This window comes from Myiozetetes cayanensis, unplaced genomic scaffold (genome assembly GCF_022539395.1).
Source record: "Myiozetetes cayanensis isolate MyiCay16 unplaced genomic scaffold, myiCay2020 scf7, whole genome shotgun sequence".
NCBI lineage: Eukaryota > Metazoa > Chordata > Aves > Passeriformes > Tyrannidae > Myiozetetes > Myiozetetes cayanensis.
In genome coordinates this window covers 35,686,930-35,710,809 of record NW_026087964.1, presented here as the reverse complement: position 1 = coordinate 35,710,809, position 23,880 = coordinate 35,686,930, and the positions used below count along the sequence as shown (strand labels likewise).

General features: G+C 37.9%; 1 protein-coding gene across 1 annotated transcript in view; it reads right to left on the bottom strand.

Annotated features, from left to right (window-relative positions):
- Nucleotides 1–2,309, bottom strand: part of LOC126651891 (probable ATP-dependent RNA helicase DDX60) — a 45,939-nt gene extending 43,630 nt beyond the window's left edge. Inside the window, 2 exon segments of the mRNA XM_050338328.1 lie at nucleotides 1,760–1,829; nucleotides 1,955–2,309. Coding sequence (XP_050194285.1) covers nucleotides 1,760–1,829; nucleotides 1,955–2,309 — 425 coding nt within the window.
- Nucleotides 2,310–23,880: the final 21,571 nt, after the last annotated feature.

Genomic DNA, 23,880 nt, shown 5'->3' with positions numbered 1-23,880 from the left:
CCACTCCTTCAAGAGACCAAAGAACTAAAAAAATTCTTCGTCTGGTCCCTATTTCAGATAACTATGAGAGTTGATAAAATTTTCATTAATGAGTCTTAGGTCAAAATTTAAACAAATCCCTTGCATCTGAAGATGATAAGTATAAACATTATTTTGTAATATATCTTAGGAATTGAAAGCATTCTTCAGTTCCTTAAGAGTCCATGAAAATCCAGCAACGTGATGTTTTACTTAGGACAGACCAAGCAGTCAGAAGAACTTTTGTAGGTCCAGAGGAGGAAGTTGTCAAGCTCTCCTAGTAAAGCTTCTCTGCTTTCATGTTTGCCTAGTACATACTATATTGTTTATTATATATTCCAGTGCTAATGCATAGTAGGACAATAAACCTAATAGTACAAACGTGCTTGTTTTCTGCAAGGCTGTCAAAAATGCTGGATTTAGTTCCACACCAGAGAAGACCTAGCTTTTCTTTCTGGTTGAGATCAACAGCCTTTGGTTCACAGTCCCAGTTTGCTATCTGATGCAATGTGTAGCCTTCCATGAACAAAAAGTACACAAACTTCTTACACATTAAATTGTCTGCCTTTATTTAATACTAATCTCTTACGTGAGCTCAAGAATGCAGAGGAGACACTTCACTGGCAACATGAATGTCACTACTGCTAATTCATTTCCCATATCAAACAGGGAAAGGAATCCAAATCTGGAGAAGCAGAAGATCATGCATGAGAACTGACATGCAAAACTACAGAAGGTATAAATGAAAAGGAAAATTCCATAGGCAAACTCTTTCAGATACTGTAAAAGTAGTAGCCTTAAAACACATGAGGAAAAATACACAAAAAAGCATGACAAAGAATTTGAAAAAAAATAAATTGCAATAGTTAAAACTGTAGATCAGTTCCCAAACATGCAGAAAATCCCTACTCTTTGGGTAGATTTTCTGTTGTACTAGGAATCTTCCTTCATGTGTCTGGAAGTATGAAATCCTAAGCAGGCCTTAGGTCTCCTGGCTTTCCACAAACTTAGGTGACAAGCACAGAGCTTCTTTCTCTAAGGACTGTTGTGATAGTTCAGACCTTGTTCCCTACCAAATGCCTGAAACTTATGGCAGCAGTTCCCTTCCCCCCTCCCTTCTTGTCTTAGGGCAAAGGAAAAAAAAACTATAAAAAATTAAAGAACTCAAAGTCAAGCTACTAATATAAAAATATATATATATTTATGTATATTAGAGTTATACACAGTTAAGATGCTATGTACACAGTAAAAGGGAATCCAAACACCCCCCAAAGGGATAGGGAAAGGGCAAAAAGGGACAAAAGGGAACAAAAAGGGACACTGAACAGGTATACGCAATCAAACTCGAGAACTATACTAATAACTAGCAAAACAGATCTCACCACGTCCCTTAGAAAAGCAGGATTGGCAGACACGGCCAGCACTTCCCAACCTTCTGCGTGGCAGGACAGTGGACACTGCAGGCCTCAACCTTAGATAAGCGAGACCAACGCAAGGACTCACTGCTCCTGAACTTCTCCAGAAGAGAAGAGAGAGAGGTCTCTAATCTCCAACTTATTTATACTCTGGTTTACGTAAAAATCGTATGGAATACTGGGTACATGGCCACTTCCTTGGTTACAAACTGGTCACCAAGAAGGCCTAGACTAAAACCATCACAACTGTGATGTCTACTTAGTTCAAAGAAACTATTTCTATTACCATTTATTGCATTTTTTCCCATGAACCCTACTGTACTTACTGAGCCTTTGACAGGGATGCCCAAACGTGTAGCCTCAACCTCTCCAGAAATTCAAGATGTTTTCTCATTTCTAAAATAATCATATACATGGTTATTGATAGAACCATATAACTTTAATTCATCAGTTAATTACAAAAGAGCCAAAATGTAAGATAATGCAACAGACATGAGCATATGCTATTAGCAGCTTCTCACCAGGGCTTTGGGGATCATGTCTGTGCTGGACGATTCTGAAATCTTCATCTTCAGTTTGTGATGCTTCCTGTTTCACTTCTTCAATGCTACTGTAATCTATGACTTCTTTTTCTCTATCTACCTCTTCTTTAAGCATCTGCAAGACAGATGCTTCCACTTTGTCACTAATCTTATCCTTTTCATCAATGTCGATCGTATTCCCTCTGTCCTCATCTTCCTTTGTTGCAGTGAAGCCCATTTTCTCACTGTCACTACGCACACTGGCTGTATCATCGTTACTCCCACTTGTATCTTCATTAACGACTTTCTCGGAATGATCTTCTGTAGAATCCATCACAGATAATGATTCTGACATCCAGAAAAAGAAATCCAAATAATGAAGAGATAATTTTCAGGAAATATAGCATTCTCTTCAGCTTCAACCAGTAAATTATCTGCTTTGTAATCACACTGGAATAAATTTTAAGAAAAACCAGGAAGCCTTTTTTGAACATCCCTGAGAGACATATTTGATTTTAAAATAATAAATATTTTTATGAAATAAAAGGAAAACATCAGTTTGTATTTCCTAAAATATACTTAAGAGAAACATTACATATTCGTTTTGCACTTTGCATGAAGGGACCCTTGGGGAGGTTAGATATACTTTATTGTATTAGGTATATCTACATGGCACATTCCAAGGAATGATTCATCTTTCCTGATTCAAAGTGATTTGTACCCACACTGCTCATGCTAGTCCAGTCACAAGTACACAGGCCACAACATCTTCACTGCATGATGGGAATAATCATGGTTTGGTATCAATCCTACTTCTTAATCAGTTTTACCTTTTTTCTTCTTTTTTGTTTTCCAGAGGTAGAATTCTCAAATCTTGAGTAAGCACAGAACTGTAATGGTTAGGGTACCTCCATTACTTCACTACATCACAACGGCCAGTTCCTTTGAGCTAAAAAGCAAACAAGTAGCTTGGGATAACACTGCACAGTTCCTACCACATCAGCTCAGCTCTTTTGAACATCAGTTTTCCCTAGCTTCCGCTCAGGTGACAGCCTCATGCAGTACTTATTGTTGCAGTTTTGCCAGTGCAATATTCACACAGAATCAATTAGGTTGGAAAAGGCCTCTGAGATCATAGAGACCAACCTATATTCATATGCCTTTAGATAAAGCTACCCTTCATTTCCCTGGGACCATAAAAGGACTATGATCTTTAGATGTCATTTTTAGTCTTACAACTTTTCTTAAAACCCTTCTTAAAAAACAATAAAAGAAAGTGAAATCTACATTTTTCAGATTTCACAAACACAAAACTATGCCCCAGTTTTCTTTTGTGCTTTCCCTTTCCTTTAGTATAAGTTCCTAGCAAAAGAAGTTGCAGAAAAATTAAACAAAAATACATTTTTATTATCTACTTGTGCATATAATGTGCTATATTACAGTGGTGTGCTTAAGATAACTTAAATTCTAATATCTATTTGCACAAAATGTAAGCTATTTGTATACATACATTTACACAAAATCACATTCTGGGTACCTGCATACATCCTTTTTGTCAAAGCAGAAATAAGTCTGAGACTTTTCTCCATTTTCTTATCTAAATTTGAAAACTTATATCAAAGACTTCAGTACACAATTCTGGGTTGAATCATGTACTTCTGCATGCTGAAATTGTCACTAACCTAGAAATTGGCCATCACTACTACAACAATCTCCTAAGCAAGAGTGACTTTCTATATCTGAAAATGTGAAGTCATCCATTCTCATTAAAAAAACACCTGTATCTGTACATACTCATGTATGAACTGCTATATTCTTTCAGAAAGAAAACTAACAAGGCCTAAATGTTTTGCCACCTTGATGCTTTTCTGCAGCGCACACGCTGACATCTGAGGTGCCTGGGGCTGCATGGCCTCTTTGACTCCCTGTCAGAGCTCCTCTTGCCCCTCCCTCCCCGCTGGGGAGAGCTCCCTAGCGGAGCTCCCAGGTGTTCCCCAGCACGCTGTCCAGCCCTAAACCAAACCCAAACCAAGAGCAACCCTCAGAACTAAGGCCGACCCTAACCCCGCCCCAGGCTTAGTCCCAAATCCCACTCCAAAGGCAAGTCTAACCACAATCTCTAAGCAAGCCCCGGCTCGGACAGTACCTGCAGCCTCTGCCGCTGCTCCTGGCCCGGCCCGGCTCCGCCGCCCTGCCTGCCGCCTTTAAGGCGCCGTCGGCGGCAGCTCTGAGGGCGGCTCCTGGGGTGGCCCCGCCGCCTCCAGCTTCGCCAGCTTTCGGTTTTCTTTCCCGGCGTGAACCTGCCTCCAACTTCTGGTTTCGTTTCTCGGGTGCCAGAAAGAACTTCGACCTTAAATAAGGCACGGGAAAGCATCACATCTATTTGCTTGCTTCCGTCAAACTATGCTTTTTCCGTCACGAGGGCTTCAGCTAATGGTCCAAGAGCCATTAAGCCTGCATTGCTTAAGTGTATTGTTAATGCAAGTTGCATAAACGTTGAAGAAAACACTAATTCCTAGTTCTGTCCCTTCATGCACTACAAGCTGTTTTCCTACCAGCCTGCTTTCTTATAGTAGGAAATTCCATACAAAAGCAAACTAAGAGAGACACTTGACACACCTTTTTAGCATTTCCAGCAAATCCTTTACCAGAAATAGTAGTGGTCTCCCAGCACTTATTTTAAAATACAAGGGAATCTGCAGTTGTTGAAAGTATTGTTGAAATAGCATTTAGGAAACCAGAGTTTATGTACCAGATTGTCTTGGCAAGAAGTGAAAAGTCTCTTTAGATCAGACACTTAAGTAGGATACAGCACAGAAAACTTCTGTGTAAGCAATCTCTTCATGAATCCAGGTGAGTTTTCAACAGCCTCCCTGGCAGACAGCTGACACGTAGCACTTTTCATGTAAGCAGATCAGAGGTCTTTTCCACACCCTACATTTTCTTTGAGACCTGTACAAATATTCCAGAAACTCAGGAGAACAATATATTTTACAGTGCAGTAACACACTCATAGTCCTCCAGCATATCAGAATTGTTTTGTTTAACTAGCCAAAATAAACCTCTGCTCCCTCCTCTCAGCACACTGCCCTTTTCTTTGGTAGGAAGAAATCTGGGAAATAATTGGATCTCTTTACTTCCTTTTCTCAAATGAAATGAAAGCTGATCTTTAGCCAATACTGCAACTGATTTCAAATATAACTTAGGTTATATTAGACAGACCTTTACACTCAGTTCTCCAGCCCTTTGAAAGATGCAATTTGGTTCAGAAAAATGTGGTTTAGGTCTGCTATTCACTACTTTCTTGAGAAGCTGGTGTCACCTCCATGAAAAAAATTTAAGAAAGAGTGAAAAACCACTTGAGCATATGGATGAGGAGTGGGGGGAAACGAAAAGGGAAAAAGTAGTGCACTAGAAACACTAGTGCAAACACTAAAAGTCAAGTATCGCCATGAAGGAACACATGCTGGAACAGGCTTGAAGGAACCACAGCCTGTGGAAAGCTCACAACAGAGCAGATTTATCCTGAAGCGCTGCAGCCCATGGAGAGGACTCACAATGGAGAAGGCATAACATGTCAAAAAACACCTGTTATGTCCAGACTAACCCTCATAACCCTCATCTCTCCTCTACTGCACAGGGGATTGGAAAGGGATAGAGGAGTCAGGAAAGAAGGAGTGAAGTTGACCTGAACAGGAGCACGGGGGACACAATGCAGGAAGTTGTTTAAAATTTTCTTCTCACTACCAAAATCTTTTTTAATTGGTAATAGATTGAATTGCTTTTCCCCAAGTCAAGTTTGGTTTGCTCATGATGGTGAGTGGTAAACAGTCTCCCTGTCTTTATGTGGACCCACAAGCTTTTCCATCCTATTTTCTCACCCCTCCTATTTGGAGAGGTGAATGAGCATCTGGCAGTTGGCCCATGTCAGCCCACCACAGTCTTCTGAATCACTCTAAGTAATGCAAATAGAGATACAACCACAACAGCCGTTCTTTGGAGAATTAATCAGAGTGCCTAAAATCATGGAGCAGTTGGCAGTAACTATCTAGTGTAGAAAAACAGCTGCAGAAAGTTTGAGACATTCTATGAAGGGGAAATTCAAATTATAACTGCTCAGCAATGGTAAAGGGAGATCAAGGACTGACTTGATCCTGGCAATGGGAAAGCATAACTCCAGAATCAGGTTGAACAATAGAAACAGGAATGCAAGAGGTGAAACAAGTCTATATAAGGGAGAACAAATTCTCTTGTTGATAAAATAGAATATGCTACAGTACTGATTTGTAATTGTGGCCTCAAATTGGTCTATCACCTTGCAAATCCATACAACAGTTTGTTGAAACTACACTGTGTATCTGCTTCTAAAAATAGAATATTAACGTACCAATTTCTAAAAGGGAAAGTCAGTATTCTTATTTCATATCAGCCATTCTAGAATCAGTCAATCATAACTAGTCAAAGTTCTCCTCTGTTTTGCTGTTGTAGTTGTTTAATGCAGCAGCAAAATCTTCTGGGAGATCATTATGAAGTACCTGAAGAAAAGCACAATTTACATTATGTTTCTAAGCAGCTAGAAGAAAATAAGAAACTTTATAATCCAATCAAACATTGTAATTGCAGTTCATTCTGGTACAGTCACAGCAGTCTATCGGTGCAGCTCCTGGGGAGCAGGAGGAACAGGGCCACTCCCAGCTGGTGGCCATGCTGGCAGTGTAGGGTAAATAAGCAAGCTGGGCAGGGCAGTGATAGCCCAGTCATCATCAAGCAAAATAATAAACCAAGGTCAATACAGAAACCCCACACAGTAACTCAGGAACAGGGCTAAGTCAAGTCAGCAGCAACTGGTTGAAACTTAAATGAAGCCCCACCATCAGGGGGGTCATGGGCAAAGCTACAGGAGAGGTTGATCAAGGTATTTAACCAAATCAGTACACTCAGATGCCTGAGAGTAACTGAGCTTAGGCCAAATTAGATTCAAGCAAGTTTCACCATCTGTGCATTAAATTCCAAGAATCAAAGCTGATATAAAGCGAAGACCCATGTATTTTGCAGTTTTGAAGCATAGAATTTCAAAGCAAAGCCACCCATTAGCCTCAGGATTTTGCAGGCAATTTATCATTTATTTTGTACTGTTTCTAGAGCTTATTGTTAAAGATATGATTTGATACCTTGCTGAGCTTGCAAATCTAGCGACAAAGTATTTTAGAAAATGAATGTCTTCTATGCTACATGTTCTTACTGATTACATAGCAAAGGCCTTCTTATTTCAGAAACTGATAAGTACCTGCCTGGCACAGCAGGCACATCTCCTCTGTGACTACCCCACCTTCTCAGGTGCCCTGGCATAATCAGTACAAGGCTCTGCAAGTGAAACTGAACAATAACGAGGGTGATGGTTCATCTAGCTGGGAAGCATATCGGAGTTTAGGTTGCCCTATGTCCTGTGTAAAAAATACTTCCATAAAGAAAAAAGATTGGTTGTCATCATAGGAGATTTCCTTCAAAAGAGAACAGAAAGTCCAATATGCAAACCAGACCCACTTCTTAGGGAAGTCTGCTGCCTCCCTGTGGCACAGGTTAAAGATGAGAAGAGAAAGCTTCCAGCTCCTTCCTAACCCTAACCTGGTCCCTAGGTTATTATCTATTATTGATCTTTCAGGTAGGAAACAATGAAGTTGCAAGAAGTCCAATGACAATTGAGAGAGACTGTGGGGACTTGGGACGACTGGTTGAGGAATCAGGAGTACAAGTAGTGTTCTTCTCTATCCTCCCAGGTGCAGGAAATGATGAGGAAAGAAATAGTAAGAGCCAGCAAATAAATACCTGGCTCTGAGGCTGGTGTCACTAGTATAATTTTGGGGTTTTTAATCACAAAATCATAGAATGGCCTGAGTTGGAAGGAACTTTAAAGATCATCTAGTTCCAAACCCCTTGCCGTAGGCAGGGACACTTTCCACTTAACCATGTTGCTCAGAGCCCCATCCAACCTGGCCTTGAACACTCCCAAGGAGGAGTCATCCACATCTTTCCTGGGCAGCCTGTTCCAGTGCCTCACCACCCTCATAGTAAACAAATTCTTTCTAATATCTAATCTAACCCTACTCTCTTACAGTTTGAAGCCATTTCCCTTTGTCCTTTCATTACATTGTCTTTTAAATAGTTTCTCTCCATCTTTTTTGTAGGCTCCCTTCAGGTACTGGAAAGCATCAATTAGGTCACTCCAAAGCCTTCTCATTCACCAGCACCCCCAAGTCCTGCTCAGTAGGGCCGCTCTCAATTGTTCATCCCCCAGCCGGTATTGACATTGGTGGTTGCCCCAAACCAGATGCGGTACCTTGCACTTGGTCTTGTTAAACCTCATGAGATTCTTACTGGCCCACATCTTGAGCTTGTCCAGTGCCTCCTAGATGACATCCCTTCCTTCAGGTGTGTCAACTGCACCACTCAGCTCGGTGTCTTCTGCAAATTTGTTGAGAGTGCACTTGATCCTTTTGTCTATGCCACAATGAAGATATTAAATAACACTGGTCCTAATGTGGACCCCTAAGGGACATCACTTGTCACTGATCTCCGTTGGGACTCTGAGCCGTTGACCACTGCCAATCATGGGTTAGTTTATACAACACCAAGCCTGCTTGGTATTGTTGTTTATACACCACCAGTCAGGGTACACCTGTCTCAAAAGGAGAAAAGGATCTTTGAACAGGAGTTATCAGGGCTCACTGGAAGAGCTTTAAAATAGATGTGAAGGAGGAAAGGGATAAACCCAGACTTGGTAGAGCTAAGCCAGGGGCAGCACGCCAGTGTTTGAGGGACAGTGTGTTAATGAGGTCCTTTGGTCTGCCAGCTCAGTAGAGGTAGGGGATGGAGATACATGAGGCAGCAAAGACACAAGGATTATTGATGTGTTAGAAACCATGGAAGTGCCTGAGAACGGTCATGTAGGAATTAGGGCTTCTTGCCCCAAAGAGGAGCAGAATCAATAGCCCAATTGAAGGGCATCTACACCTATGCACACAGCATGGGCAACCTACAGGAGGAGCTGGAAACTGGCTGTAAACTCTTCAGAAGGGAAAGGCAAGGAAGGAGAGGCAGTGGGATAGCCCTGTGTGTTAGGGAGTGTTTTGATGGTCTAGAGCTTGATGATAATGATGATAAGGTTGAGCGTTTATGGTGAGGAGGCTGGAGGTGCATGAAAAGTTGGGAGGAGACACAGCTGGGACAGGCGACCCCAACTGACCAAAGGGATATTCCATACCATATGACATCATGCTGAGTATATAAAATGGGGGAAGAAGCAGGAAGAGGGTGACATTTGGAGTGATGGCATTTGTCTTCCCAAGTCACTGTTATGCAGGATAGAATCCTGCTCTCCTAGAGATGGCTGAATGCAGAGAAGGGGTGAATGAATTCCTGGTTTTGCTTTGCTTGTGTGCACAGCTTTTGCTTCCCTATTAAACTGTTCTTAACCATTAGTTTTGTCCCAATTTCTTCCAATTTTCTCCATCATCCTGATGGTGGGGGAGCAAGCAGTGCTGTATGGTATTTGGTTGCTGGTTGGGGTTAAATCACAACAGATGGTTGGAGGCCATCTTGAGCACAGCAGTCACAAAGTGATAGAGGTTTTGATTCTTGGAGAAATAAGGAGATAGGGATAGGCAGAATCTTGGATTTGCATGCAAATCCCTGTCAGATGGAAAAAGGATAGTGAAATGGAATAGGAGTGAATTTATATAATAATATTTGGCATTCTGAAATGGTTTCAATTTGTGAAATTATGCAGAGATACCAATTCAGTAAGTGTTTACATTGGCATAGTTTTGTATTTTTTATTTACACATGTTATGTATTTAATGTTATATGCACACCCATAGGTTTATCTAAGGGTAATAGGCATTTTACATCATAGTCAGGTGAGCTGTAAGGTCAAAGGGTATTCAGGGGCAAGTCAGTTCTGACATCACAGGAGAATGAGCAAGTTAGTTGACTGAAATGCTGTTGGAACACTGGACAAAACAGACTGTTAAGCAATGTATAAATGCATATTCTAACCTTCATCTATTTCTTCTACTGCCCTTTCCAATAGCACGATCAACCTTATCAGCTACCTTTGCACAATAAATATTTGTACATACTCAGTTGGAAGACAACAGAGCAATCATTCTCTAGCTTTGAGTAAAAGAGTTGGCACTGTTTCCTTTTTCAACATTAATTAAAGTTCTTTTTTGAAACTGGGGCGTACTTGTTCCATATCATTAAAGGTTGGGGGACTACCTCACTGATCAATAATAACCTCTTTATTGCAGCTAATAAACACTTTCCAATTAGCAGTTAGGAAAAAAAAAAAGTAAGATAGATTATCACAATTGTCTTTAGTTGCATAAAATCTTTGAAAAGACCTGTATAAATCCTTTTCTGAACACCATCTATACCAACTGTCTTCCTCTGCAGTCAATAGCAGCATCATGATATTCAATACCCCTCCACACAACTGTTGTTAGGTGATCTGGGTATTTTTCATTGACTATGTTCAATCAATCAATTTCTACAGAGTTAAGATAAATATTAATTAAAATAAATGGTCTTTTTCCATACAACTTTTGCAAGTTTGGTGCCAAAATAACAAAATTATTTTTTAATGATCTTGAGGACCATGGCTTATAAGAGACAGCATTACTTTACAGTATATCAGTGTGGATGGAGAACAGTAATAGTTTCCCAAGGAGTCAAAGATGCTAAGGAATGTCATAAACTCCTCAATTTTACTTAAATGTTATTAGGTTTTCTCCTGCCTTACTGTAGAGAGGAGAAGCACATATTGCAGTGTAGACATAGTTAAAAAAAAACCTACAAAGCTGGAATTCTACTCTGGACAAAAGAAACAAAAGAAATAGTTAAAGACAATAATGGAGAATCTACTTCATCTTTTTCAAGGATTCCACATGCTCTTTTATCTAAAACAAAACCCCTTCTCTTATACTCTTGTCTTAAGCTTGGAAAGGAAAATGAGTTCTTTACATCGTTACAACAAAGAGATTTTGAAATTCTTTTCAAAAAATTTAAAATAGAAGAACTTAAGATAAAAGGAGATGCACAATAAATCCAAGTATTTCAGGACTCAGAAATGCAAATAATTTATTGTAACAACCAGTAATCCTACAGAACTCATCATAAAGTAAAATTATGCTCCATAATATTGATGAAAATACAGCTAGCTTCTTTATCCATATAAAAAGATTACAGTGTCCTATTATGATATATTTCTTGATCTCTCTTTTTATGATGATGCTTGTATCAATTTAAAAAACCTCAAAATTGTGTACCATCTAAAAAAATATTGGCAACTTTATTAACAAACTAAGCATGTACATTCTGTATAATTCTGTGCACTTAAGAAAGATTGTCATCAAGGTACTAAACCTTAAAATTAGCAGGAAAGAGAAATTATTTTGTAGAAAAAATTTTGTGAATGAACTTTCTTGCTAGGAGAAGAAGACAATGATTTTGCATTAAATCTGACTTTTTATTATGTTTATTAATTTTTATTATTTTATTTAATATTTTTTGTATTAAATCCAACTCTAGTTTAACCTGAAGAAGATTCTTACAAGAATCAACAGCTGTAGAAGTAATAGCAGTGTGTACTTATGTGGGCCCTTGGACAATTTTTCCTGACTTTTACCATTCTGTCTTATAATAAAAGACTTTCTTGTGGTGATAAAGCTAGGTCTGAAGGAAAGCCATATTTTCAATCTACTGTTCAATCTACTTCTACTCTGATATTTATACCTTTGGCTTTGGTACTTGCAATTCAGCAAGTATTTTAAATTAGTAAAAAGAGAAAAATTCTATTTAGCATTTATGCTCATCAAAATATTCTGATTTTGAACTCTGTTCCAAATAATATGGAAATGTTCATCATTGAGAATCTCAATTGCTTTTTTTATATAACATTCCTGCATCTGATAAGCTAAGCAGGAAACCTATTTTGGTCATGAAAATACTTTAAAATATTTTTTAAAATCTTTCTTTATATTTTAATTCTGTTTGCTATTTAACTTACGTGCTTCATAGTTAAAGGCAGATGGTAGTGAAAATTACTATTTTCCAGTAAATAAATAAATCACTGTATTTCTCTTCACAGTACAGTGTAAACACACTTTAAAAAATTATTAGGATATTAAAAGCCAGCATTTGAATACAGGCATGCTTAAAGCTACAGATTATCTTCTCAGTGATGCCTAGAATGCACTTCTTGGGCTTTGTTCTGACGTGTCACTGAACAATACAAAGTTAAATATAAGCAGCCAAAAGGACAGGATTATTTTCAGCCTGAATCATGTCAGCGTTCCATTCCCAGAGTCTTGTACTGATACAAACATCAGTACCAGTATAGTTACACTTGCAGGTAATGAGCAGCAGAGGGAGGAAGAGCCACAATCTATACTATTGCATACAGTGTATTTCATACTGAAGTACAAATTAGCGTGACGTGAGCTGATGACAGTTCATTGCAGCTCCTGAGAATATTTCCTTTTCATAACACCTCTACTTTATCTCTTTTCTTTCTCTCCTTTTCCACGTATTTCTCACTCTCAACTACACAGCATCATCACTTTCCAGTTTTATTTCTGTCACTCATTTGCTGATTCCACTCACTAAGATGGTAGAAAACTATTCACATCTTTCTTGGGTTAGTTCTGTCCTGCACTGTCTTTAAAAGTTCGCTCACTGGGGAGCCAGACAAGTACCAGAGCCAGCATGAGGTTGGGGTAGCTAACACAGCTGGGACATGAGAGAGACCAGAGAATGGAGAAGGTGAGAAGTAAAATTAGGGTGACCTTTTTTTGCCCTAGCAGACTGTTAGAATGGCTTGGCTCAGGGCCTCTGGTGGTACTCTTCAGAAATCTCCATCTTTGCAAAGATGCTTACTTCCCATTTATAACCATAGTAACTGTAGGTACTGAGGATGCAGAGAAACACGACATTACATTCCAAATACAGAATTAAGTGCCTAAACTTAGATGCCTATATTTAGAAACATAACAGTATTCTAAAAGATACTAATATTTGAGTTAAAGCTGTTTATTTTTCCCTACTTAGGTATTATTTACTGTCTTGGTCTAGGATTATTAAGCAGTAGGGAGGCCCTTGAGGTAATTTAGCAATTAATAAATTTCTCTGCTGGAGAAGAAAGAACCGGCTGGAGGGCCCTCCCCAAATATATCATAATAGGCAAATTACATTTAAAAGTTCCTTCTGGAAAAAGGATGTGGAAACTACAAATAAACCAATTAGAAAGTAAGCAAACCTATATTGCAGCCAATTAAATGAGTTTATTATTTTCCTAATATGCATGTGTGTGTAGTTATTTGTTCACATGTCTATGTTTGGGTGCATACGTGTATGAATGTAATGCAGGAGGAAGGAAATTGCTTGCACAAAGGCTCCCAGTAATGAACTCCATATGAGACAGTGCCCAATAACTTATATCTCTAAATTCTGGGCTGGAATTCTGCATGTTCCAGCTGGCACTTCAATAAAGTAGTTCCAGTAATTGCTAAATCAGTGTACATATGCATTCATTCTTGAGACAACTGCAATACTACTGAGAGCATATCTGTTCTACAATGTCAGCACTTGTACTATAGTATTAGTTTTTGCATGTTCATTCTTCTTCAGAAGTTCACAATTTAGAACTTTTTAGTACTGATGTAGCCACAATTTTGAATAATCAGATTTTTTTTAAATAATTGAAATAATATAGCATACCTGACAGTTGGGAGCATCACGGCAAAAATCCATCTGAAATCACCACTCAGTGCTAAGCCAACTGACAGTGTTTTATTAAATTGATTAAAAATAGTTGCCCATTACTTGGATAACAAGAGCCTGATTTCTGAGAAAATGCAGTACTTCAGCAATAAATAAACAAAAGTAAGAGATTGAAAAGAGTAAATAAAGGTCTTGGTTCATCATCTTTCAGATGACACAAAACAAGGAGTGCCTTAAAACTAGAGGACTGTGCTGTGAAGGTGTTAAAGCACTGGCACAGGTTGCCCAGAGAGATATAATATCTCCATCCTTGGAGATACTAACAGTGGCCCTGCTTCAGCAGAGAGTTGGAATAGAGGATCTCTGAAAGCACCTTCCAACCCCAACAACTCTGTGATTTTGTGGTCACTGAACTACCCGTGTTGAACTACAGCATACTTCTGTATACTAAAGTCAATTCAAAGTAAAAATTTTAGAGTTTAAGAGTGTGTTGTAATAGAAAGCAACTCAGCATGCCAAGTATATAAAAAATAACGTCAGAAGAATTAGACTGAATGCAAGAAAGATTGCAACTGATCAGATTGCCCACACTGTAGAGGTATTAAAAATCTGTCAACTTTTTTGCTGATTTCTTTGTTCATTTGTCTTTTCTTCATTTATTATGTGATGAAAGTTAAGGATTTAGCTCAGCTAGCTAGATCATCAGACTGTACATACCAGTTTAGCTTCAAAAAGTCCATTCTAACTGCACCACTTCACACATGTTGCTGACACACAAGGCTGCAGGGAATTACTGTTTTGTATTAAACTGCATAAAGTAGTAAAAGTCCCACCTTTGTGGGACCAACATACATAACTACCCTGTCATTATTTCCTTCAAGATTTTTTCGATGCAGTAGTATGATGCATAGGTTTTCCCTGGTAAGTACGGGCAAAAAACCCCGCAGACTTGTTCTCTAGAATATCACAAATCTCTTGCTAAAAAAGAAGAAAAGGAATGGTGAGTTAAAAAAAACCTTTTTTTGTGCTAAATCTAGAATTGCACACATACAAATATAACATTTCTCTGACATAAGGTCAATATTTTCTTCTCTTTCTTTTTTTCATAAATTTTTTCTTACAGGAAAGAACTTCCTTCCTAAAGAAAATTCATCTTTCCTTTGATACCTTGGAGTTTTGATGTTTTAATTTTTTTTATTTTTGTAGACCTTAGAAGTAGTTATGTAGTAAATGTAGATTTTAGAGTAGCAGCATATTATCCCTTTACCCTTAACACACCAGCTCAAACCCCTGTTACCCATTCCCCTATCAATTCCCTAAATTCCATAGCCTGTTTAGTCTCTTTTTCAAGGTAGAATTGTAGAAGAACACCCTAACCCTACGGAACAAGATATAGCCATAGACCCAACAACCTTCAGGCCTAGAATTCTGGAAGGCCTCCAAGGACATTACGTGCTCTGAGGAAGATGAAGATGAAGAAGAGGGGGTCCCGAAACGCCCCCAGACCCAATTCCCAAGAGGCGTGGTGGGGGCAGAACCTGGGTGGTAACGGGACGGGGATTGGGTAAAAGTCATTATAAAAACTGTGGACATCTGTATTTCGGGAGCGCGCGCTGGGGGTATTCCAGAAAGCCTGGGGGCTCATTAAAACTTTTGTATCCTTATCTTATATCCTACCTAATTTGGCTTAGAGTCTTTTTTTCCCCACAGCCATGTCACCCTGCTATTTTGCATTACTAAAGCATGATACAGTGAATAAAGCTCCTGATTCCTTCATCAGTTTTTCATGTCTCACAATACCTAAACTTTAGAATTTTTTTTTCTTGCTTTTTCCGGACAAAATGAAGTTTATGGAGAAATGCCCATTTTGTTTTTAGGTTCTTACGCTTTGTGGAAAACATGTATGAAAATATAATCTAGATTTATCCCATACTTCTGAATAGAAGAAAATTAATAAATTAATTTTTAAAAAAATTCTTGTTATATAATTATTTTAAATCCAATTCCATGATCCTTGAGAGTTTACTCACTTAAACAATAGTGAACTGAGAAGGTACATATCACTTTCACTCTTTCTTTTGTTGAGCCTATTCAAATAACTATTGGCCTAAAGATATATGCCAGACAAATTGGTATCAATATCATAGAATTATGTAATATTCTGAGTTGGAAGGGACCCATCAGGGTCATCGAGTCCAACTCTTAGACCTGTACAGGACACTGAAGAGTCACACCATGTGCCTGAGAGCATAGTCCAAAGGTTTCTTGAATTCTGGTAGGCTCAGTGCTGTGACCACTTCCATGGGGAGCCTGTTCCAGTGCCCAACCACCCTCTGAATGGAAAAACCTTTTCCTGATATCTCAGCATAAACTGCATGGATAAAAGAACAAGATGTGGCAACAGCAACATAAGCCACATACCAGTATAACAGAAATCATCTGACATTCAGTTAAGGCTTTCAGTACACAAGCTTTGTAGTTTTCCCAAATATGGATACAATGCTCTGTATTCTTTAGGGAGGTAGACATAGAAAATGCAAATGAATTCAAAAGGAGTATACTTTTTGGAACTTTAGACTGGACTTCAAAGCAACTCAGAAAGCCATTAGGACAGCAAAAAAGATATTTACATACAAATTTGCATCCTTGTAGGGTAAAAGAGACAAAACAAATTTCCATCCTGAATGTGAACTCCTAATGATAGAATTAGATGATCAATCATCTCAAACTTACTATGATCCCAAATTGCTGATTACCCAGGTATTCAGTGTCAATTGGATACAGTACTGGGTGGCATATAGTAATTCCATTTATGCATCTTTATTAATAATGTTAGTTGGAAGTTTTAAAACACACAAAGGCACAGTGGATAAAGTTGCCTTAAATCATATCTACTTATCACTTCAACTATAGCAGAAAAAGGAATTTTACCCCTCATTGACTGGGACAGATTTAATCAGACAACAGAGTAAAGAAAATTACAGTTGGTCTGCTAAGGAGTATGTGCTCTTCAGAAAAGAAAAAGAAGCAGTATTTAGAGAGAGCACTATTGGCTTCATAAGCTGGAAGTGAAGGGTATTGCTGGAGAGTAATTTAAATCTGAACAAACTGCTGGAGGACATTGAGAAAGAAATTGATTATAAAAGGTTACACACTTCACAGGGAAAGTGCTTCTTAAGCACCACTATCTGATATGCAGTCAACCATGCTGTGCTAGACATTTAGGAACATTTGTAAATGTCAGCAATATCGTAGGTCTAGGGGTGAAAGCCTTGGTGATAACATGTTATGGAGTCATACCCCATAATAAAATTTGTTCTCGCCTTTTTCCTTGTAAAGAACTTTTAAAATACTATTACACACTCCCTCTAAAAAGTTTTTGCACTTTTCAGATTTAGGAAAGACAATCTTTACTTTCACTCCATTATTTGCTTACAATACGTAGCGCAGGCAATTAGAAATAGCATCTCTGAATTTTGCAGTACTTAATTTTGCAACGTAAGCATGTATTTTTCAGAGATTTCACTGCTAATATTGTTATTGCTTTAACTTAACATTTTGAGGAAAACAGTACCAACTATGCAGCAGCAAATATATATGGGAAAAATGAAAAGTGTAACATTTTACTTTTTATATAGACAACCTGTACTTTTTATATAGACAACAATCTAGACTCTTTGTCAAATTCTCAAATTCAATATATTTAAGGTCTTTGGTAATCCTCTGACTATCTGTTGTCTCCAGTAAATCAAAGAATCACAGAATTGCAGAATCAACCAGGTTGGAAAAGACCTCTGAGATCATCAAGTCCAACCCTTGATCCAACACTGCTGTGGTTGCTAGACCATGGCACTCAGTGCCACATCCAGTCTCATCTTAAATACCTCCAGGGGTGGTGAATCCACCACCTCCCTGGGCAGCCCATTCCAATGTCTGATTACTCCCTCTGTAAAAAATTTCTTCCTAATATCCAACCTAAACCTCCCCTGGCACAGTTAAAGACCATTCCCTCTTGTCCTACTGCTGGTTGCCTGGGAGAAGAGATTGACCCCCACCTGTCTACAACTTCCTTTCAGGGAGTTGTAGAGAGTGATGAGGTCACCCCTGAACCTCTTCTCCTCCAGCCTGAAACAACCCCAGCTCCCTCAATCACTCCTTATAGGACCTGTGCTCCAGTTCCTTCACCAGCCTCGTTGGCCTTCTTTGGACACCTTCCAGTACCCAGTATCCTTCCTAAACTGAGGAGCCCAGAACTGGACACAGCACTCCAGGTGTGGCCTCACCAGCACTGAGTACAGGGGAAGAATCACTTTCCTGGTCCTGCTGGCCATGCTGTTCCTGATCCAGGCCAGGAGGTGCCGTGTGATTGTACTTAGGATGATCTTCTCCATAACCTTACCTGGCACTGGGGTCAGGCTGACAGGCCTGTAGTTTGCTGGGTCTTCCTTCTGACCCTTCTTGTGGATGGGCATCACATTAGCCAGTTGAATGTAGTGAAAACAGAACTGAACTAAGATATGCATGCTTGACATAATAAATACACTATCAAAAATGCAATATGGTCTATGGTATACCGTAGCATATTTAAAGCATTCTTTCCACTTCTGTTACTCATCTGGCCCAACATAATCTGCAATAAAGCTGTTATAAAAAACTACTTCTTACAAATCTCAGATGATGCCAAGCTGGTGAATTGCTGTAGTGGCTAGATAACTCCTCAAGTACAGAATGTGCCTCTCTCACAAACAAATTTCCTTGAAGTGATCTGAGCTTCACACAAAACTCTTCTTTCAGACTGTGCCATCACAGTAGGCTAGTTTATTAGCATGTCCTTCCCTAGTCTTCATAGAGTTAATTCCTGCCATCCCATCCAAAGAAACCACAAAAATATGTACTTACCTTTGTCTAGGGATTGTTCTTTCCACAGCTGAAAACAGACATTCAAACCAGACATTTCTACAGTACATTTCAAAGAATTACTTTGGCATGTTTCCAGGAAAACTCTTACCTTATTTATTCCAGCACTAAAATTTTGTTTAATTTGGTTGTCTATGCAGAGGTTTTTCCATTGTTTTTGGTTTTTTTCCTATTAATCTTTTATACTTCTCTGTTTTTTTCAAAGATTTTTCTCGCTTTTGATGAAACTACATATAAAGTATTTTTGACATTTTTTTCTAAACTATAGTATTCAAAAATTTTTAAACAAATATATATTTTTTTACTTTGTATCAGCTACCATAATATTTAGAACAAACAACCATTTTAAAATCATAATATTTATCACTCATTTGCTAATTAAACTGAATAACAAAAATACCTAGAACACTGATTCCCTCATATGCATTTACCATTCCTCTGCCCTGACCCATTTTCTGTGTATTAATCAAGAAGCAAAATAGTTGTTCTACCCATATAAGTAGAGTGAATGACCCTGATTTTAGGCCTATGTTCCCATAAGAAATGCTCAGAAAAGATGTGAGGGCTGCAAACTCAATAAAGAACCAATACTGATCCTTGGTTATCACCATGCACCTCTAAACAAAGAGCAGATTGAAGAGACTTATCATGAAGTCTTGTTAACATTTTGAACTGTATTTCTGAGGAAATGTGTGTCTGCCTGTATTAAATAACGATCACTCAGATGCCAGTGCACTAGGCAGAACCAAAGAACCAAATAGTATACATCTATATAGTATGACGGAACACTAGCGCAATTCTAAAAGTGAAATTTCAGAAAGTCTTAGTCAACTGTCACGGGGATTATGCAATCATGTTCAAGCACCCGTGTATTCTATAATGCAAGATACAAGAATAATATTAAGTTACAAAATCAAACATTCAGAAATCAGATAAGGACAAAATGAAAGACTATGTCATGTAAACCATAAGCAGCCTCTATGAGACCTCAACAGTGAGATGTGGAGTCTGTACAAGTGTACAAGTGTACAAGTGTGCAGTCTGCCTTCAAAGCTATTATGTATAGGAACTTGAAAGCTTTCTGGAAGGACTGAAGTGTGTACATGAAAAATATCAGCTCCTGCTTGCCTTACAACGGACCAAAATTTAAGGTATTTGGTTAAAAACAACAGTTCCTAAGTCGTAAAGTTACCTATCTGTGTAGAATGCTGGTGAAATATAAAACCAGTTATGTCTACTCTAATAATAGGGAAATACTTAGAATAAAAGTCCTATAATAAACATTAAAAAAAAAATCAAAATACCTGCCATCAAACCATATGAAAGTTTGATAAAGAGAAAAGAAAATTAGCTTCCTACCTCGATTTCTGAATTTTTTTTTTGAAACTCATTGACTGTCAATAACTGCTCTATTTCCTCTCTCCAAGAAAATGTATTAGGAAAATTTCTGCACTTTTATTTTCGCCTAATCGTAATTCTCTTCAGAGCTTTTAGCTGTGAGATTGTCATTATCATTTTCATTTTGAAAACACGCTGTAGAGGCCACAACTGTCACCTTTCAGTTTATATATGATTATTAGAAGGTGTGTTTTATCTCCACATATTACATCTTCTGAATATTTTTAAAGAAAAAAAATTCTTGTAAGCTTTATTACTAAAATAACTATATAAATGAAGTCAACGGAACTTTGAAAGATGAAAGCTAACTATTGTTAAAAGTTTTGGTTGTTTATGTTTACTAATGTGTACTTCATCAGGGTTTGAAGTCAGTGGAGTCCAACAACCCTAAGCACAGTCTCTGATATCTCTTCTGTGCAATTCCAAAAAACTGCAAACTTACTTCCACTCACACCAGTACAACTGTCCAGAAAAATGAAGAACATTAAAATTGGCTTTTCAGGAAACCCTCCTAGGCTTCACTGCTTGTTTGCACTACAAAGGTAAGAAGAGAGTTCTCAGTCAAACAGACCCAAATGTCTGTAAAGCAGAGGTGGTAACTTTTATGGGTTTTTGAGGTAGTTGACTCTGTGTCTAAAAACTTACAGACATCATGTCCCCAGGAGAGGCTTTAAATTTTGATTGCTGAGACTCACTCACAAGATTAGTTTCAATTTAGGATTTAAAATGCATACTCCAAGATAATGCTATGAAAAATACAGATATGAATGCTGGTAATAGCTTGTTTACATAGAAATTATAGATCAACTGATCACAAAACATATTCTCATACATATACATGTGAAATATGTAAATATACATAAGTATAATTATGTCAAAATAATAAAAGCTTTGTGTTTAAGAATTGCTCAGTATTGTGTATTTACATATTTTCATTGCATATGTTTGGATTACTTTAGAATCTGATAGTGGCAACAAAGTGAATTAAGCAGATTGATGTTTGGTTTGGTTTGTTTAGACCACCTTCCTTGTCACTTGCTATGTAAAGAAAAATCTGGTTTGGTTGGTTTTGTTGGATCCTAATCTTGCACACCAGGTATGCCTCTATTTCTTTCTGTACCACGTGTGCAACAGTACAGTTAATGCTGTTGCAAAAAGTTTTTCAGTAACAGATTTATTACCTAAATTCTGTGAATTTTAGCATGGTTTTACCCTTGCCCAAATTTAAAAGCAAATGATATATATTAGATTGCTCATACAACATCTTAGAACCTTTTGTGATAGTGTTACAAAAACCTCCTGTCTTTCATCTGATGGGTCCTTTGGATTTATTTGGGGTTTGATGTCAAAGCCAGAAATTGTATTCCAAACAGTCTGAAAGTGGTGTTTCCAGTAACCCACTTAGATGAATCATTGTTTCACTGTCTCTCTCTGCTGTCTCATTTACGCTTTTAACTCTCAAATGCATACTTCCATCCTCATTGTCTTGGCTCTTAGGACTGCTTTCTCCTAGGCCTGCATTCTTGCTCTGACAGGTTGAATATTTTGCACAATTATCTGTGACATTTCATCTTTTCAAGAGAATTTATTAGTTCACTGATCAATCAATCTGACTCCCTTCTCTAGACTAATACCACCAGGCTCATATAGGGACCAGAAAATTGTTATATTAAATATCACTGAAACTCAAAGGACATCTCATTGAAAAACTATGAAATACATTAATTTAGAACTAATTGTTCCTTCTTTGATACAGAGTATCCAATACAAGGTAGAATTTAAAGCATGGAACAACATAACCACCAAAAACTGCACACTTTGCCTCTTTATTTGGGTTCTAACCAAGGTATCAAACAGGACAGAAAGGAGGTGAACACATCTCATCATGCATTTTTCATGTTTGATGGTGAGTAGAACCTATCATGTTATGTCTAGAATAAATTTTTAGACAGTTTTTAATCTCTGTCTTCTAAATGTAGTCAATTTACCTCTGCAATAGTTTTTTCCCCCAGAAATGATCACTCTTTAGGAAAAGGAAAGAGCTTGATGCTGTCTAAAAGAAGATCATGTTTAACAGCTTGTTTAACTTGAAAAATTTTGGATGTCAATTTTTCCAGTCCATCAGTGCCAAAGTATCAGGACTGTACCCTCACAATGTTTAGTCATTGGCTCTAAAGCTGTAATGCCTAAAGAGAGAGATGTACTTTTAATTACAAGATTAAAAAATACAAGCATTCCCAGTACTACCATGTAAGTTTTCACTGCTGCTGAAAGGGCCTGCTCTTTTACAAGTTCTGAGGCCTACTTTCTGTCATTCCTGAAAGCGTCTATTTTGAAAAACAGTTCACTATGTGTCATATCTCTAAAAGTAAATGGTTCATTTATAATGAAATAGTAGATTTATGATTGAAGGACACAGAGTCTTTAAACATAACCCATGTATTTGTAAATCAGAGCTATGTAAAACATTATATCCTGGAATAAAAAAGACATGGTTTTAGTTTTAAGGCATTAAACATATGCTATGGAACAATACAGCACTCCCAAACTGTAAACACAGGAGATTGTATTTTTAGCCGACAATAATCAGTGCTTGATCTGATCTCTTTTCTGATCTCACATCAGAAGGAGAGAAAGTAAAAAATCTGTTATATTTTTACATGATACAGCCTATCATAAAACAAAAAGTAAGTTGCTGTTGCTTGTCCATGTGATATTCACCATGTCTGGAATATTTCTGCCACCACCTTTTTCAGCACCTGTCTGTTGGCCAATCAGAAAAAAGCAAAAGGGCTGAAGTCTCTCCAACTCCATGGAAACTCTTTCCAAAAATACCCCCAAGCTAAGTGTCTCCTTAATAGGAGCTAGTGACTGACAAATCTCTCAGCAGTTCATTCTAAATAGCCAGCTGTGTTTTAACTATTTTTTTTTAAATTTAGTTCTAATGAAGTTAACAGTGGAAGTAATCAGCTGTTCAGTGTTCCTCCTTCAGCATTCATTCCTCTGTCTAGAAGTATGGATGTCACCTTCTTGGACATTTGTCTTTGTTAGCACTGTGACTTCTGGCAGCAATACACAGCTGTCTACTCCTGTCTTGCTTCAGACATGTTTTTAGGTGGCAGGCTGAGCCTTTCTGCAGGCTACAGGAACACATTTGGCGTAATCAAAAGACACTGTGCAGTAGCTGTTAAAAAGGTGAAGCAATATGAAGCTGTATTATGATAAAAGCAGAAAGAGAAGTAAATATTTATTTTCCTAGAGATCAGCATTTCACCATTTGTTGAAAGAGGCACATTCCTTTTTTCAAAGTTAATCCCCTTGTAAAGAAAAGGGCTTTTATCTGGTATTGAACTTCAGTACTGTCTGTGCCTGCTCAGATCAAACACATTTCACATGCTAAGAAGGAATCTGAGTACATGACTGGCTGTGAATATAAACATGTAAAATATGCACTATAGGCTTGCAGCTAAAATTGATCTAATAGAGATCCTTTTCATTACGAAGAGGAAAGTCTAAATCTTAGTACATACAAAATGGAAAAATGGCACATGATGCTATAAAGCATTTTTCTCACTACACAACTATGGGAGTTTTATGATATGCATAAGTACAAGTAGTCTCTATATAAAAGAAAAAAATCAGATGTTTGAAATATATTCTTCACAGAGGTATACAGGTAATAGCTGATGGGAATAGGACTGAAGAACATACTTTCAGTTGAGCAGTTCCATACTACACAGGGCATAGAGGGATGGATAACTTTTCATATATGGTACAAGTAGAGATAACAAATGTAATTACTTTACAAAATAAAAGAAATTGTAAAGCCATAT